The 18767-nt window shown below is 45.6% G+C and overlaps 1 protein-coding gene across 1 annotated transcript in view; it reads right to left on the minus strand.

The window, feature by feature from the left end:
• nrxn3a (neurexin 3a) overlaps nt 1-18767 on the minus strand; it is a 1956983-nt gene that overhangs the window by 1136234 nt on the left and 801982 nt on the right. The window contains exon 11 of the mRNA XM_038773738.1: nt 11403-11522. Coding sequence (XP_038629666.1) covers nt 11403-11522 — 120 coding nt within the window. The remainder of the gene's footprint in view (nt 1-11402; nt 11523-18767) is intronic.

The raw sequence follows: 18767 nt of genomic DNA on the forward strand, positions 1-18767 counted from the left end.
GTGTACAGGGGAGTCAGATTGGTATTTGTGTACAGGGAAGTCAGATTGGTATTTGTGTACAGGGAAGTCAGATTGGTATTTGTGTACAGGGGAGACAGATTGGTATTTGTGTACAGGGAAGTCAGATTGGTATTTGTGTACAGGGAGGACAGATTGGTATTTGTGTACAGGGAAGTCAGATGGTATTTGTGTACAGGGGAGACAGATTGGTAATTTGTGCACATGGAAGGTCAGATTGGTATTTGTGTACAGGGGAATCAGATTGGCTATTTGTGTACAGGGAAGTCAGATTGGTATTTGTGTACAGGGGAGTCTGATTGGTATTTGTGTACAGGGGAGTCAGATTGGTATTTGTGTACAGGGGAGTCAGATTGGTATTTGTGTACAGGGAAGTCAGATTGGTATTTGTGTACGGGGAGTCAGATTGGTATTTGTGTACAGGGAAGTCAGATTGGTATTTGTGTACAGGGGAATCAGATTGGTATTTGTGTACAGGGAAGTCAGATTGGTATTTGTGTACAGGGGAGACAGATTGGTATTTGTGTACAGGGGAGTCAGATTGGTATTTGTGTACAGGGAAGTCAGTTTGGTATTTGTGTACAGGGGAGTCAGATTGGTATTTGTGTACAGGAAGTCAGTTGGTATTTGTGTACAGGGGAGTCAGATTGGCATCTGTGTACAGGGAAGTCAGATTGGTATTTGTGTACAGGGGAATCAGATTGGTATTTGTGTACAGGGAAGTCAGATCGTTATTTGTGTACAGCGAAGTCAGATTGGTATTTGTGTACAGGGAAGTCAGATTGGTATTTGTACAAAAAAGTCAGACTGGTATTTTGTGTACGGGGAGTCAGCTTGGTATTTGTGTACAGAGAACTCAGATGGTATTTGTGTACTGGGGAGCCTGATTGGTATTTGTGTACAGGGGAGTCAGATTGGTATTTGTGTACAGGGAAGTCAGATAGTATTGTGTACAGGGAAGTCAGATTGGTATTTGTGTACAGGGGAGGACAGATTGGTATTTGTGTACAGGGAAGTCAGATTGGTATTTGTGTACAGGGGAGACAGATTGGTATTTGTGTACAGGGAAGTCAGATTGGTATTGTGTACCGGGGAGACAGATGGTATTTGTGTACATGGAAGTCAGATTGGGATTTGTGTACAGGGGAATCAGATTGGTATTTGTGTACAGGGAAGTCAGATTAGTATTTCTGTACAGGGAAGTCAGATTGGTATTTGTGTACTGGGGAGACAGATTGGTATTTGTTTACAGGGAAGTCAGATTGGTATTTGTGTACAGGGAAGTCAGATTGGTATTTGTGTACAGGGAAGTCAGATTGGTATTTGTGTACAGGGAAGTCAGATTGGTATTTGTGTACGGGGGAGTCCGATCGGTATTTGTGTGCAGGGGAACCAGATCGGTATTTGTGTACAGAGAAGCCAGATTGGTATTTGTGTACAGGGAAGTCAGATAGGTATTTGTGGTACAGGGAAGTCAGATTGGTATTTGCGTGCAGGGGAGTCAGATTGTATTGTTGTACAGGGGAGACAGATTGGTATTTGTGTACAGGGAAGTCAGATAGTTATTTGCATGCGGGGAGTCAGATTGGTATTTGTGTACAGGGAAGTCAGATTGGTATTTGTGTATAGGGAAGTCATATTGGTATTTGTTGTACAGGGAAGTCAGATAGGTATTGTGTACAGGGAAGTCAGATTGGTATTTGTGTACAGGGAAGTCAGATAGTTATTTGCATGCAGGGGAGTCAGATTGGTATTTGTGTACATGGGAAGTGAGATTGGTATTTGTGTACAGGGAAGTCAGATTGGTATTTGTGTACAGGGAAGTCAGAATGGTATTTGTGTACAGGGAAGTCAGATTGGTATTTGTGTACATGGGAAGTGAGATTGGTATTTGTGTACAGGGGAGTCAGATTGGTATTTGTGTACAAGGGAAGTGAGATTGGTTATTTGTGTACAGGGGAGTCAGATTGGTATTTGTGTACAGGGGAGTCAGATTGGTATTTGTGTACAGGGAAGTCAGATTAGTATTTGTGTACAGGGAAGTCAGATTGGTATTTGTGTACAGGGGAGGACAGATTGGTATTTGTGTACAGGGGAGTCAGATTGGTATTTGTGTACAGGGAGTCAGATTGGTATTTGTGTACAGGGGAGTCAGATTGGCATCTGTGTACAGGGAAGTCAGATTGGTATTTGTGTACAGGGGAATCAGATTGGTATTTGTGTACAGGGGAGTCAGATTGGCATCTGTGTACAGGGAAGTCAGATGGTATTTGTGTACAGGGAAGTCAGATTGGTATTTGTGTACAGGGAAGTCAGATTGGTATTTGTGTACAGGGGAGTCAGATTGGCATCTGTGTACAGGGAAGTCAGATTGGTATTTGTGTACAGGGGAATCAGATTGGTATTTGTGTACAGGGAAGTCAGATCGTTATTTGTGTACAGGGAAGTCAGATTGGTATTTGTGTACAGGGAAGTCAGATTGGTATTTGTACAAAAAAGTCAGACTGGTATTTGTGTACGGGAGTCAGATTGGTATTTGTGTACAGAGAACTCAGATTGGTATTTGTGTACTGGGGGAGCCTGATTGGTATTTTGTGTACAGGGGAGTCAGATTGGTATTTGTGTACAGGGAAGTCAGATTAGTATTTGTGTACAGGGAAGTCAGATTGGTATTTGTGTACAGGGGAGACAGATTGGTATTGTGTACAGGGAAGTCAGATTGGTATTTGTGTGACATGGGGAGACAGATTGGTATTGTGTACAGGGAAGTCAGATTGTATTTGTGTACAGGGGAGACAGATTGGTATTTGTGTACTGGAAGTCAGATGGGATTTGTGTACAGGGGAATCAGATTGGTATTTGTGTACAGGGAAGTCAGATTAGTATTTCTGTACAGGGAAGTCAGATTGGTATTGTGTACTGGGGAGACAGATTGGTATTTGTTTACAGGGGAAGTCAGATTGGTATTTGTGTACAGGGAAGTCAGATTGGTATTTGTGTACCGGGAAGTCAGATGGTCTTTGCGTACAGGGACGTCAGATTGGTATTGTGTACGGGGGGAGTCCGATCGGTATTTGTGTGCAGGGGAACCAGATCGGTATTTGTGTACAGAGAAGCCAGATTGGTATTGTGTACAGGGAAGTCAGATTGGTATTTGTGTACAGGGGAGTCAGATTGGTATTTGTGTACAGGGAAGTCAGATAGGTATTTGTGTACAGGGAAGTCAGATTGGTATTTGCGTGCAGGGGAGTCAGATTGTTATTGTGTACAGGGGAGACAGATTGGTATTTGTGTACAGGGAAGTCAGATAGTTATTTGCATGCGGGGAGTCAGATTGGTATTTGTTGTACAGGGAAGTCAGATTGGTATTTGTGTATAGGGAAGTCATATGGTATTTGTGTACAGGGAAGTCAGATTGGTATTTGTGTACAGGGAAGTCAGATTGGTATTTGTGTACAGGGAAGTCAGATAGTTATTTGCATGCAGGGGAGTCAGATTGGTATTTGTGTACATGGGAAGTCAGATTGGTATTTGTGTACAGGGAAGTCAGATTGGTATTTGTGTACAGGGAAGTCAGATTGGTATTTGTGTACAGGGAAGTCAGATTGGTATTTGTGTACATGGGAAGTGAGATTGGTATTTGTGTACAGGGGAGTCAGATTGGTATTTGTGTACAGGGAAGTCAGATTGGTATTTGTGTACAGGGGAGTCAGATTGGTATTTGTGTACAGGGGAGTCAGATTGGTATTTGTGTACAGGGAAGTCAGATTAGTATTTGTGTACAGGGAGTCAGATTGGTATTTGTGTACAGGGGAGACAGATTGTATTGGTGTACAGGGAAGTCAGATTGGTATTTGTGTACAGGGGAGACAGATTGGTATTTGTGTACAGGGAAGTCAGATTGGTATTTGTGTACAGGGGAGACAGATTGGTATTTGTGCACATGGAAGTCAGATTGGTATTGTGTACAGGGAATCAGATTGGTATTTGTGTACAGGGAAGTCAGATTAGTATTTGTGTACAAGGGAAGTGAGATTGGTATTTGTGTACAGGGGGGTCAGATTGGTATTTGTGTACAGGGGAGTCAGATTGGTATTTGTGTACAGGGAAGTCAGATTAGTATTTGTGTACAGGGGAGTCAGATTGGTATTTGTGTACAGGAAGTCAGATGGTATTTGTGTACAGGGGAGTCAGATTGGTATTTGTGTACAGGTAAGTCAGTTTGGTATTTGTGTACAGGGGAGACAGATTGGTATTGTGTACAGGGGAGTCAGATTGGTATTTGTGTACAGGGAAGTCAGTTTGGTATTTGTGTACAGGGGAGTCAGATTGGTATTTGTGTACAGGTAAGTCAGTTTGGTATTTGTGTACAGGGAAGTCAGTTTGGTATTTGTGTACAGGGAAGTCAGATTGGTATTTGTGTACAGGGGAGTCAGATTGGTATTTGTGTACAGGGGAGACAGTTTGGTATTTGTGTGCAGAGTAGATAGTTTGGTATTTGTTTTGCTTTTGGCGCGTGCTTTGCAGTGGCTACAGTGTCGAGATGCAGACCACAATTCAATAGCAATCTGTCATATTTTGGGGCCTTGGGGAGTTTCTCCCTGGTCGAGGCTGGACTAAGAAATTGTTCCTGTACTGGGGAGTTGAATGCGCTGGTGCGACCGGCGCTTCACACATCGCGGTCCATTTTGCACGGCTGGACCGATCTCCACACCCCACCCCAACCCCCCACCGCTTTCAGGAACCCACCCTCTTCACCAGCCTAAACTTCCTGCAGCGCCTTCATTCCCCCTTTCATGGGCATGACCCCCTTCTTGGCCTCACCCTTGGCAGTGTCAAACAGGCACCTGGGCACATTGGCACTGCCAGGGAGCCCAGTGTCACCGCCAGGGTGCCCGGGTACCAGGGTAGTGCCATCTAATACCCTGCCCAGTTCCCAACTACCCAGGGGGCTCTAATAGCCACCAAGACCCCTCCCGGGTTGCCATCATCCCTGGTCCACGGTTATGGAAACCAGTTCAAATGGGCGCCCGGCTGAGGTCTCGCGGGCACGGCCGTTGACTCCCGGGCACCAAGTGAAAGCAGCATTGGGATATTTAAATGAGCATAATAGCTCATTGAAATATCATTGTCCACATCACGCACAGCGAGGGCATGATCCACATCTTGGCGGGTGTAGCAAGCCAGGTGACTCGCGATGGGCCCAGATCCTGACGCGAAACCCGATTTGGGGGTCTCCCAAGAATCACCCTTTGTGCCCATCTCTGCTGTGTGTGCAATGCGGTGGCTGAATTGTGCTAAATAAAGCCATTTTTACCTTGATGGGTCAGGACACCAATTTCAGATTGGCCATCTAGCCTCTGGTTTTAGAATCATGTTGACTTGCATGTATGTAATTCTGTTTGGCCTCGGGACATCCCAAAATGCTTTTTTTTTTAAGTGTAGCCGCTGTTGTAATGAAGGATTTGTGGCAGCCAATTTACACTTTACAGGTTTTGTACAAGCAGCAATGTAATAACAAGGAATAGTTTTTATTTTATTTATTCATTGATGTGGACATCGTTGGAAAGGTCAGCATTTGTTGCCCATCCCTAAAAGGAGGGATGGGCAGCACGGTAACACAATGTTTGGCACTGTTGCTTCACAGCGCCACGGTCCCAGGCTCAATTGCGGCTTGGGTCACTGTCTGTGCGGAGTCTGCACGTTCTCTCCATGTCTCCGTGGGTTTCCTCCAGGTGTTCCGGTTTCCTCCCACAAATTCCGAAAGACGTGCTGTTAGGTGAATTGGACATCCTTAATTCTCCCTCTGTGTACCCGAACAGGCGCCAGAATGTGGCGACTGGGGGATTTTCACAGAAACTTCATTGCAGTGTTAATGTAAGCCTACTTGTGACACTAATAAAGATTATTATAAATTGCCCTTGACCTGAGTGGTTTTCAGAGGGTGCATTGCTGGAGTCACATGTAGGCCAGACCAGGTAACTTCCCCTGAAGGACATTAGTGAACTAGATGGCATTTTACAACAATCGACAACTGTTCATAGATATCATAGAATTTACAGTGCAGAAGGAGGCCATTCGGCCCATCGAGTCTGCATCGGCTCTTGGAAAGAGCATCCTACCCAAGGTCAACACCTCCACCCTATCCCCATAACCCAGCAACCCCACCCAACACTAAGGGCAATTTTGGACACTAAGGGCAATTTATCATGGCCAATCCACCTAACCTGCACATCTTTGGACTGTGGGAGGAAACCGGAGCACCCGGAGGAAACCCACGCACACACGGGGAGGATGTGCAGACTCTGCACAGACAGTGACCCAAGCCAGAATCGAACCTGGGATCCTGGAGCTGTGAAGCAATTGTGCTATCCACAAGGCTACCGTCATTAGACTTCTTTTAATTCCAGATTTTTACTGAATTCAAACTTTACCAAGTACCGTGGTGTCAGTCAAAACCGGTTCCACAGAACATTACCCTGGGTCTCTGGATTACTAGTCTCATGAAAACACCACTCTGCTACTGTCTTCCCCCACCTAGTGGTGCTACTTGAGACTTTTTTCCAAAACAGTGTCATGGCAAGGTACCTTGGAGACTGCAACACTCTCTCAGCACTTCACTACAGCATCACGTAGATTTTGTTCTGGAGAAGGGCCTGAGTCCACAACCTTCTGACTCAAAGGCAAGAAGGCTCCCCACCCAGCCACAGATGAAACTGTTGGCTAGCACTCTGAGAGAAAAGTAACCACTGCTGGTGAGGGGTAGTACCCGTATCCAGCAAGCACTTACAGATTGCTTTCTCAGGGGAAAAAAGACTTCAACCTTGTAGCGAAAGTCTTGTCGGGAACAAGCAGAATTAGAAGGCAAGTTCGCAACAGGGGAACTGGGTCTCTGAGGTGTCATGTGGGAGTACCTTTAAAAAAAATGGGTGTTTATCAAATAGCTGCAGTGATGTCAGAGTGTGGGTGGAGCTGGGCTGTCTGTCTGCTTTTACTTTTGCTTTTGAGCAGGCAGCTACAGTGTGTGTTTTAGTTTCGTTTTCAGAGCTGGATAGCTGCAGGCACAGCAAGCAGCTGTATAATGATATCTCTCTACGAGCTACAGACTCTCTTCAGCTCATTTGAGGGTTTCAAAGTAATACCTGTTTCTGTAGAGAATTTAAACCTGCTGTCTTTCTTTGAAAAGTGTTTAATATATGGTTATCGTTCGGAAAGTTATGAAGGGTTACATATAGAATATTGTATCTGTGGGGATTATTGGTGTTGATAGTTGTTAAGATTGAGAATAATAGAATTTACAGTGCAGAAGGAGGCCATTCAGCCCATCGAGTCTGCACCGGCTCTTGGAAAGAGCACCCTACCCAAGGTCAACAACTCCACCCTATCCCCATAACCCAGTAACTCTACCCAACACTAAGGGCAATTTTGGACACTAAGGGCAATTTATCATGGCCAATCCACCTTGTGGGAGGAAACCGGAGCACCCGGAGGAAACCCACGCACACACGGGGAGAATGTGCAGACTCCGCACAGACAGTGACCCAAGCCGGAATCGAACCTGGGACCCTGGACCTGTGAAACGATTGTGCTATCCACAATGCTACCGTGCTGCCTGTTTCCTGTGGGTTTATAAAGTGTTAACTGGATTCATAAATAAACATGGTTTTATTTTAAAAGTACTTTAGATCTCTGTTGCATCACACATGTAAAGTAGGCCCTTGTGCTCCCCATAACCACAATCTATTAAAAGTTGTGGGTCAGGTGAACTCCATGATATACTTTGGGGTCTCTAAACCCTGGCCCATAACAGAGATGAAAGTTTCCTGGGTCAGTAGGTCTCTGAGTCAGAAGGTTTGCACTTCAACCAAAATGCATCCTTCAAAACAGACCATCGGATATGTCAGGCTCTTCATGAAGCTTTTCACCCGAGTTCAGAAATACCTTGAAGAAAGATAATTTGAAAGATCCTGAACAAAAAAGGGATCTAGGTGGTAGCGAGATGGTGCGCTGTGTAAATGTTACAAAGCTTAGAAGCAGATCATTCAGCCTAACTGGCTCATGTCAGTGTTTATGTCGAATATAAAATCCACCAACTGCCGTGGTGGGATTTGAACCGAGGCCCCAAGTCCAAAGCCTCAGGATTAGTAGGACAGTGATATTACCGCTACGCCACTGTATCCCTTTTCCCCTGCACACTCTTCTTTGTTGAACTTGTGGTATTCTGGCAAGGCCATGCTTTAGGCCTGATTAAATTGGGTATTTTACATGAAATAATTGGGTGGTTTAAACCAAGACACAGTCACTCTGTCACCCAATCGGCCAAGTTCGAATACTAAAGGCCAGATTCGGAGTCCGGATTGCCCTATCAATCGGCCATCAAGAGATAATCGATCCGATTGATATGCACCGATCTATTGTTGAAAGCCCAGATTGAGCCAGACCCTGGGGTGACAAGAATTCCCGCCGCCATATTTGGTAAAGGTGTATGTGCGAATAACGCCACTGGAGATGGCACCTGGGGTGGGCCCAGGTGCCCTGACAATTGGGCATCAATCGGACCATTGAACACTGAATGCCCTCTCCATACCCCATTGGCAGAAGGCCACAGGAAGTGGTCAAAGAGCTTGAAGCAAAGGGGATAACAATAGACACTCAGGACGCCTGGGGAGCAAAGATTCGATGTGGGAGGTGACCTTGTCCGACCAGACCAGACGAGAGAAGGAAGGAAGGAAGGAAGATACTGCCAGCGAGAATCACCTTCGTGATGACGGACCAGGGGGCCTCAAGGATCGGATTCACAACCCTACCAAACCATTTTTGCAGGTAGTAGAAACTAATCTTGGGTACCTGTGGAATATATTCTGTGAACAATTATGTTCAAGAAAGAATGTATTGAATCTATACCAGTTTTGTCCTTTGTTCACCTTCCAAATAAGAGCACCTGGGTAAAAGTTTTCATTCATAAACTGATCAAAGTGTCTGAGGTTTTACAAATACAACAAACTCAATCATCATATCCTTCCATTCCTTCCTCCCACTTTTGTCCATCTAACTTCCTCTTAAACAAATCTATGCTGGTCACCTCAACTATAATAAGAATAATAATCTTTATTATAATAATAATCATTATTGGTGTCACAAGTAGGCTTACATTAACACTGCAATGAAGTTACTGTGAAAATCCCCTCGTCGCCACATTCCGGCGCCTGTTCGGGTACACGGAGGGAGAATTCAGAATGTCCAAATTACCTAACAGCCCGTCATTCGCGACTTGTGGGAGGAAACCGGAGCAGCCGGAGGAAACCCACGCAGACACGGGGAGAACGTGTGTGACACTTAACTGTCCTCTCAAGGGCAATTAGGGATGGGCAATAAATGCTGACATAGCCTGCGATGCCCACATCCAATGAACGAATAAAAAAAACTCCGCACAGACAGTGACTCAAGCCGGGAATCAAACCCGGGTGCCTGGTGCTAACCACTGTGCTACCATGCTGCCAGTTATCTAGTGGTCGTGAAGCCCACATTCTGACCGCTCCCTGGGTACAGCAGTTTCTCCTGAATTCTCCATGGGACTTATGAGTGACTTTGGGTGGAATTTAATGGAACCCACTGGAGTGAGCAGGATGGCAGCTGTGCCCGAAGAATCGGGTGGGATTTCCCATAACTGATTCCTGGCTGCAGGAAAACTGTCACACGTTTAGTGATGGAGCCCAACCGGGAATTCGGCCCACTGCGCCAGTCAGTTGGGTTCACTGAAGGGCCGCTCGAGAGCACTCATCCCTGAGCCCACTGGGATTTAACAGCGGCTCAGGGATTTCACGGGACACGCATGGGTCTCCCGCACCTCCAGAAAGCCACCTAGAAAGCTCTGTCAGGTCTTCCTGCAACCTCGTCGGAAGGGGCGTCTCACTCACTGGCACGCAGTTCCCAATCAAGGAACCGGCATCGGGAAGGTTCCGGGGTGGTCACTGAATGATACCCCCTGGCCCTTGCATCCAACCTCCCCTCCCCTACCCCGCATCGATGGCGACCCAGTCCTGATTACCCCCCGATCCTCCGACATTTACCTTTCTCCAAGGATCCAGCAAAGGTCCCTGGTGAAGACTTCAGTGCGTCCATGGCAACAGTCAGCACTTTTGGTACTGGGAAGAGCTGCGATCCTCGGATTGTCTGGCAAGCTCTTGGGGGCAGGATTCCTGCCCAACTGGGGCCTTGATTGAATGGAAATCGCGGCATTGTCCAGGTAAGTGCCTGATTGTACTTCAGTTGTGTTGGGCATCTCCGAGAAAATCAACCTATAGTTTCCCCCAGTTCGCCAACGATGTGTGGGACTCCTGTTGCCAACACTAAATTCCACTCTATTTCATATTTATGACCCCATGTTCTGATCTCCTCTGCAAGTGGCAACACCATCATTACATCCACTCCATCAAACCCTTTCATAATCTTAAAGACCTCTATCACTCATATCTTCGACATTCTTGAGAAATGAACCCCAATGTGTTCAATCTTTCCTGATAAACGCTCACAGTTCTAGTATTATCCAAGTGAATGCTTTTTAAAAAAAAACATATTTTCCAGTTTCCCTGTGTCCTTTTGATAACACGGAGACATGAGCGGTTCACTGTGCCCCTTTTGTGGTGTGACCAGTGTTCTATACAAGTTTAACAGAACTTTAACAAAACTGCCTTTGACTGGATCTCTCTAGAAATTAACATTAATGTTTTGTTTGAATGATTTTCCTTGCTCTGTGTCCCAGTAAATGTTGCATTCATTCAAACGATTGCTGTATCTGCACATGAGCCAAGATGAGATAAACACCAAACCCAGCACCTTGGCGTGCGTGGCACAGATGCATAGAATCCCTACAGTGCAGAAGGAGGCCATTTGGACCATCGAGTCTTCACCGACCCTCCGGAAGAGCACCCAACCTCAGCCCTATCCCCGGAACACCGGAACCCACCTAACCGGTAAATCTTTGGACTGGAACCCAGATGAAACCAGAGTACCCGGAGGAAACCCACTCGGACATGGTGGGAACGTGCAAACTCCACACAGTCACCCAAGACCAGGATCGAACCCGGGCCCCTGGCGCTGTGAGGTTCGATCTCCATCGAACCTCAGAGACCTTCCTGGATTGTAGAGCTCTGCACTCGCAGGGCAATTCATTTATCCGCCTGCAAGCAATGGAAGTGCTAAAGGGCTACTTTTGCTGTCGAAGTAACCTGGACTCGGGGTACATCGCGTACTAAACAATTATTAAAATTGATTTAAATGAAAACAGCTTCAAATTCATCAAATGTCCTTGGAGACTATTTCATCCATTCTTAGTTTGAATTTTATCGAACAATTGAAAACTGGAGGAAACAAAATGACAGTACCTTCCGCAGTCACTTCATCGACCATCAGCTTCAGATTTTTACCTCGACGAACCACTCGAACTGTGTGCCAGTCATTGTCATTGAGTTTTTGTCCGGCATAAATTGTCTCCGGTCCTTTGCCTGAGGAAGGTGTTGGGCAAAAAGTGTTACTTTGCGCATTTGAGATCGGTCTGTTGACATCACGTTCATTAGGGCTGCAATAAAGGCTCTATTTCTTTGTTCTGGGCTGAATTTTTCGGACAATGCATCTGTACTCGAAAACTCCTTTAAAGACCTCTCTGACCCTTCATTATCGACTGAAGCTCCATTCCGCCTAATTCAACCTCACGCTTGTCGCAAATGAGGACAACATATTGATTCTGTTCTCCCAAATCTCCTTTATTGCAGCCCTAACTGAAGCCATCAAAACAAATACAACATGTGACAAAACATCAAACTCAATTATGTCCCATGTATCCCAATATCCATCTTAGACCCACATTGACTTTAAAGAACCGTGAGATATTCTGGTTTAAAAGTGTGGCGAGATAAATAGGTAACTCAGGGCCGGATTTTCCAACCCTTCTCACTGGTGGGATATTCCAGTCCCGTGAAAGTTGACCTCCACCCCCCCCCCCCCCCCCCCCCCCCCCCCCCCCCCCCCACTTCCCGTGACGGGTGCACCTAGCAAAACGCTGTAGAGTTTGGCGGGACTGAAAGGTCACAAAGGTGTCACAAAGGTCTGACACTAACTAGCGATGATGTGGAGATGCCGGCATTGGACTGGGGTGAGCACAGTAAGAAATCTGACAACGCCAGGTTAATATCCAACAGGTTGTTTCGAGTCACTAGCTTGCGGAGCGCAGCTCCTTCCTCAGGCAAATGGATTCAGCTGACGAAGGAGCTGCGCTCTGAAAGCTAGTGACTCGAAACAAGCCTGTTGGACTTTAACCTGGTGTTGTCAGACTTCTTCCAAAGTAGCGAGAAACTACTCGAATTCAACAAAGTAATGCGATTGATTTGAACTTTTGTTGAATCCCTTTCTGCACGACAAAACCTTAATATTAAATCTAGATTTATCTCCGACTCAAGCACTGATGACCACAGTTATTGGCCTCATAAAGTTCTGTTTCAAAATTAAATCAGTTACAAAAAAATGTATAGACGTCGAGACGAGGTTGTCGATTTTGATCACTGTACTCATATGCCTATGGCGCTCAGTTTTAAATTCTCGCTGGCCTTTCTTTGTGGTCACATGCTGCGTAAAACAAAGCCACGACCCGGAGGTAAATTTGACTGTGGAGCAATCTTGGTGCTTTCTCCACGTGTGTCCACGAACTAACTGTAACTGTGCTGTTGGAGAGGAGCTGCCCAGCACTCTTTCCAAGCAAGGGTAGAAAATTAACTTTCTTCCACCACACAAATGAAACAAAATGTGGGGTTTTGCACAGCCAGGCTGTCATCCCACACATTTCCTAATGTGTGGCCTCAAGGATGCACTGGTATCCAAGCACTTTGACAAGCTGAATTCCCAGTGCACTTCAACAGATGCTGGTAGCTTCACGCTCCATGCACTCGGTGTCAGTCTGTCCGGCTGAGCCGTGGATGGGAGATATCCCTGGAAGGTCAGAGAAAACTCAAAAGGGGAGGCATGAGCCTTTGAATCACCTGTTCTGTCAGCGATGAAGAGGTGCAGGGAACAGAGGAAGGTGAGGAGGAGAACATGACTTTGAAAGAAATTGGCCACAAACTTATTAAAAGAGGTGACATTGACCTGGGGAGCAATAGTGTGTGGACAGAAGGACAGGACAGCAATGGAAAAGGAATTCCAAAACTGCACTTGAATGAAAATTGCTTATTGTCATGAGTAGGCTTCAATGAAGTTACTGTGAAAAGCCCCTAGTCGCCACATTCCGGCACCTGTCTGGGGAGGCTGGTACGGGAATCGAACCGTGCTGCTGGCCTGCTTGGTCTGCTTTAAAAGCCACCGATTTAGCCGAGTGAGCTCAACCAGCCCACTTAAGAATGTGAACAGAAGATGCCATATTAAAGTATCATTTGTGTAATTGTCATGATTGTAAATGCAGTGCTTCAAAGAGAACAGCTCATAAAGCCTGAACAGTCATGTACAATTCGCTAACAGAGGCTTACAAATGTGTGTAATAAGGAGCACCCTTTAACAAACTTCTACCGTAAGCATCTCCCTCGTGATGCATCGTAAACTGCGTTATAAACTGCGACTGGTTCAACCTTTTCTGATCAAGGACCCGAGATACAGCGTCAACTTTGACACAGCAGATCTTGTTGCATTTCTTAACATAATATGAAACCTGCAATGTTGTGCACAGGCAAGTGTATTTTGAAAAGCTCCAACAAAGTGCAGGCGGAGGACTCATTCTAAACCTCACGGCTCTTTTTCTTTAATTTTACCCAATGTTCTTCTTTTTGTTTGCTGGGAAAGGTGCTCATCCCCTGGATGGCCAGGATTTTGATCGAGGAGCTAGCATGTTCTGTACTTTGGTTCAAACTGTGAATGTCACCAATGTCAATCTCACCATGAACTCAGAAAAGGTGCAAAAATAGGAGGGTAACTGGTGTCAGATGTTGGCTGTGTCACAGTGGGCCAGAGTTTTGTAACAATGCAAGTTTTACACCTCGCAGCCTGCCAACTAAAGGTTCAACTCATTGCGCCCCCAAGAGAGGCCCACAAGCCTGAACGATTACAAAAGATGCTGGTTGCTCCAGGCCACTTTTAAGTAACTCTTAAAATTTGAAGCATATCATTGCTAACTGGATAAAAGTAATGGGTGCCCAAAGTGTGAACTAATTTGGTTGATGCTGTTTAAATTTAACCTCCTGTTCAGTAGCCTGAGGGCCTACAGGCATGATAGAACCTTCAGTCACAAAACAGACACGAACACGTTGGGACAAACAAGGTAACTGTTTAATTGGCTGAACAACAAATACGGGCCTAGCCAATGGTGCTCGCACCCCACGAGTGAATAAAACAAAATTTCCAAACCCACCTATACTGCAACTGGTTTGCACCTGTATTTCACCTGACAATCTTTCACTGCACATTATCCCCGAGGAGAGGGAACTCATCTCTATGGATTTATCAACAACAATGCCATTACTCCTGTGTTTACTTGAATGTCCACGTCGGTTCAGCATCAAGTGCTGGGAGAAATGAGAGGAAGGAGAGGGGAAACATAAAGAAAATGAAAGAAAGAAAGGCAGAAAGAAAGAAAGAAAGACAGAAAGAAAGAAGGAAAGAAGGAAGGAAAGAAAGAAAGGAAGACAGAAAGAAAGAAGGAATAAAGGAAAGAAAGAAAGAAAGGCAGAAAGAAAGACAGACAGAAAGAAAGAAGGAAAGAAAGAAAGAAAGAAGGAAGGAAAGAAAGAAAGAAAGAATGAAGGAATGAAGGAAGGAAGGAACGAAGGAAGGAAGGAAGGGCTAACAAGACAAAGCATAACACTATGAAAGGTAGAACTCTGGAATGTACTGAATATCAGAGGGACCTTTGGAGTGCATATTCACAGATCCCGGAAGGTGGCAGGGCAGGTAGACAAGGGGTCTAAGAAGGCATAAGGGATACTTGTCTTAATTAGCCGAGGTATTGAATACAAGAGAAGGGAGGTTTTGCTGGAACTGTATAAAATGCTGGTTAGGCCACAACTGGAATACAGCATGCAGTTCTGGTCACCACATTGCAGGGAGGATGTGACTGCTCTGGAGAGGGTGCAGAGGAGATTTACCAGGATGCTGCCTGGGCTGGAGAGTCTGAGCTATGAGGAAAGACTGGATAGGCTGGGGCTGATTTCCTTGGAGCAGCGAAGGTTGAGGGGGGACCTGATGAAGATGTATGCGATTAAAAGGGGCATAGATGGGGTGGATAGGAACGCACTTTTTCCATTAGTAGTAGGGTCAATAACCAGGAGGTGTAGCTTTAAGGTCAGAGGTTGAAGGCTAAGAGGTAGTTGAAGAGAAACTGTTTCACTCAGAGGTGTGGAGTGAGACTCTGGAACTCACTGTCTGAAAGGGTGATTGCGTCAGAAACTCTTGAAATATGTTAGAAATATTTGGATATTCAGTTGCGCTGCCATAGCCTCCAAGGCTATGGGCCAAGCACCGGAAAATAGGATTAGCATAATCAGATATTTGATGAATGGTGTGAATATGATGGGCCGAATGGCCTTCTTCTGTGCTATAAATGTCCATCAATCTATTAATATATTAATGTAGTGTTTTTTACAACATCTCAAAGTGCTTTACATCCAATGAAGTACTTTTGAAATATACTCACTGTTGTAAGGTAAGAAACAGTGGCCAATGTGTACACAGCAAGCTCCCACATATAGCAATATGATAACGACCAGATAATCTGGCTTTGTGATGTCGACTAAGGGACACTGGGGATAATTCCCTTACTTTTCTTCAAAACACTGCCATGGGATTTATTTTTACACCCACCCAGTAGGTAAATGGAGCCTCGGTTAAAGGTCTTATCTGAAGGGCAGCAACTCCCACAGTGCGGCCCTGGAATACTAGTCTTGTTTTTTGTGCTCAAGCTCCAGAGTCGGAGTTGAATCCAGTACCTTGTGAGTCAGGGAGCGAAGATGCCGCCAACTTGCACTGATAGTCTGAAAAAAATGAGCTATCTATTGGTTATCTCTGTAACACATTGAGTTTAAGGAACTTGCACTCCAAGCGACTGCTAACCTATCAGGAGTTGGTAATGTCATACACCGAGACATACATAGAAAATAGAAGCAGGAGGAGACCATTCGGCCCTTCGAGCCTGCTCTGCTGTTCATTATGCTCATGGCTGATCATCAATACCCTGATCCCGTTTTCCCCTCATATCCCTTGATCCATTGAGCCCCAAGAGCTACACCTAATTCCTTCTTGAAATTACACAATGTTTTGGCCTCAACTACTTTCTGTGGTAGTGAATTCCACAGATTCACCCCTCTCTGGGTGAAGAAACTTCTCCTCACCTCAGTCCTAAAAGGTTTATCCCTTATCCTCAAGCAATGACCCTAGTTCTGGACTCCCCCACCATCTGGGAACATTCTTTCTGAACCCACCCAGAGCCTGAACTATTAATCCAGAGGCCCAGACTAAAGCTCTTGGGACATGGGTTCAAATCCCACCATTATCATGAAAACCCAGGGAAGGAACTGTGATGTCCTCACCTGGCCAACAGGTGACTGTAAATCCATAGCAATGGGGTTGACTCCACCTGTCCTCTGAAAGTGCTGATGGACAGTAAATGATGGCCTGGGCAGCAATGGGGTTGACTCCACCTGTCCTCTGAAAGTGATGATGGACAACAAATGATGGCCTGGGCAATGATGCTCACGTCCCAGGGATGTCCCATGAGGTTGATGCCACATTGAATAGCTTTGCTAGGCTATTTCAGAAGGCAGCCGAGAATCAACCACATTGCTGTGGGTCTGGAGTCACCCTTGGCTAGACCAGCTGTGGAGAGCAGGTTTCTTTCACTAAAGGGACATTAGTGAACCAGATGGGATAGTTGCCATAGTTGTCATGGTCACCATTACTGAGCCACTCAGTTTTATTGAAGCCATTTAAGAGTCAACCACATTGCTGTGGGCCTGAAGCCACATGCAGGTAAGGATGGCAAATTTCCTTCCCTAAAGGGCATTAGTGAATGGGTTTTTACAACAACCCACGATGGTTTCATGGTCACTATTGCTGACAATAGCTTTCAGTTCCAGAGTTATTAGCTGAATTTTTAAAATTCCCACCAGCTGCCGTGGTTGGATTTGAACCCCTGTGCGCAGAGCAAAAGCCTGGGCCTCCGGATTACTAGCCCGATGACAGTACCCCTACACCACTGCCTCCTCTTCCTTGCAATTTAGTGACGTTCTGCTTTAACGCTCTTCATTTAGTTTTCTAAACTTAGACAATAACATTAGCCGGAATTCTACGGCCGTTGCGATTCACATTTCCCGCCAGCAGCGCACCCCCACTCGCGGGATTTGCAGCACCACGGGGTGCTCACAATGGGAAATCCCATTGACAAGCGGCGGGCAGGTAAAATCCCATCGCCATGGAAACGGCGCACCGCTCAGAAACACATGGCTGGGGGACTGGAGAATCCCGCCCATTGTCAATCCCGCCTCATAGAATCTTAAACCAATGGCATCACCAGAATGTGACTATATATTTCTCATGCAGGATGATGGAGTTAGCATATGTTCTTCATCTCCTCAGTCCTTAATAGTTTTTCTTTCCTTCATGGGACGTGGGCGTCGTTGGCCATTTGTTGCCCCTCCCTAATTGCCCTTGAGTTGAATGGTTTGCTAAACTATTTCAGAGGGCAGCTGAGAATCAACCATGTTGCTATGAGTCTGGGGTCTTCTGCAGGCCAGGCCCGGGTAGGAAAGTAGAGTTCCTTCCCGAAAGGGAATTAGTGAACCCGATAGCTGTCATGGTCACCGTCAATGAGCCACTCCAGATTTTTTTATTAATTAAATTTAAATTTCACCAGCTGCCAAGGTGGGATTGGAACCTGTGCCGCCATGAGCCCATTAACCTGGGCTCCGGGTCACTGGCATTACAAACACACCACTATCAGCCCCCTTTGTCGTCTAAGTAGAGATGTCTGCACTCAGAATTGAATTCAAGTTGCCGAAGGAAAGAACATGTGCAGGCGGTCGGTAGCGCTGCCGGCTTTTCCCGCCAAATTTTTTAACAATCTGGAAAAAAACGGCACGATTTGGAAGATATTAGGGACGTACACTTAGCCACGAGCTGGAAAGTGGATTTTGGCTCACCATCTCTTTTCCCACATTTAGACATATCAGACTGAATGACCCCTCCCTCCCCCCACCCGTTTCTATGCCGTGATTTTCAATGTGTCTATGTTCCTCTCTAAGCCCTCCTCCTCCTCTCTTTCGCTCCCTCTCCCCTTGTTTAAGATGCTACTTGACGCTCCTTGACCAAGCTTACCATCTCCTGCCCAACATCTCCTTATGTAGCTCGGTATAAAGTTTTTAACCGATGATGCTCTGCAAAGCTGCTGAGGATATTCTTCTACGTTACAGGCAACGATGGAACAACAACTTTCTATCATTGCTCAGCTTCACATGTTGGGATAAAAATCTGTGGGAGCTTGCTGTGCACAATTCAGTTGCAGTGTTTCCAAAAAACAGTGAGGACACTTCAAAAGTATCTCAATGGCTGTACAGCATGACTGGGATAACCTGAGGTCATGCAAGGTGCTTTAAAAATGCACAACACATTTCTTATTGTAAAATCTGATTGACATTACGGTGTTCAGACACTGTCATTGTAAAACTTTGTCCCGTTTGCCTGAGAAAGAATAAAAGTGTTGACAATTGAAGGACACGGTT

Source organism: Scyliorhinus canicula, chromosome 2, assembly GCF_902713615.1.
Source record: "Scyliorhinus canicula chromosome 2, sScyCan1.1, whole genome shotgun sequence".
Classification (NCBI taxonomy): Eukaryota; Metazoa; Chordata; class Chondrichthyes; order Carcharhiniformes; family Scyliorhinidae; genus Scyliorhinus; species Scyliorhinus canicula.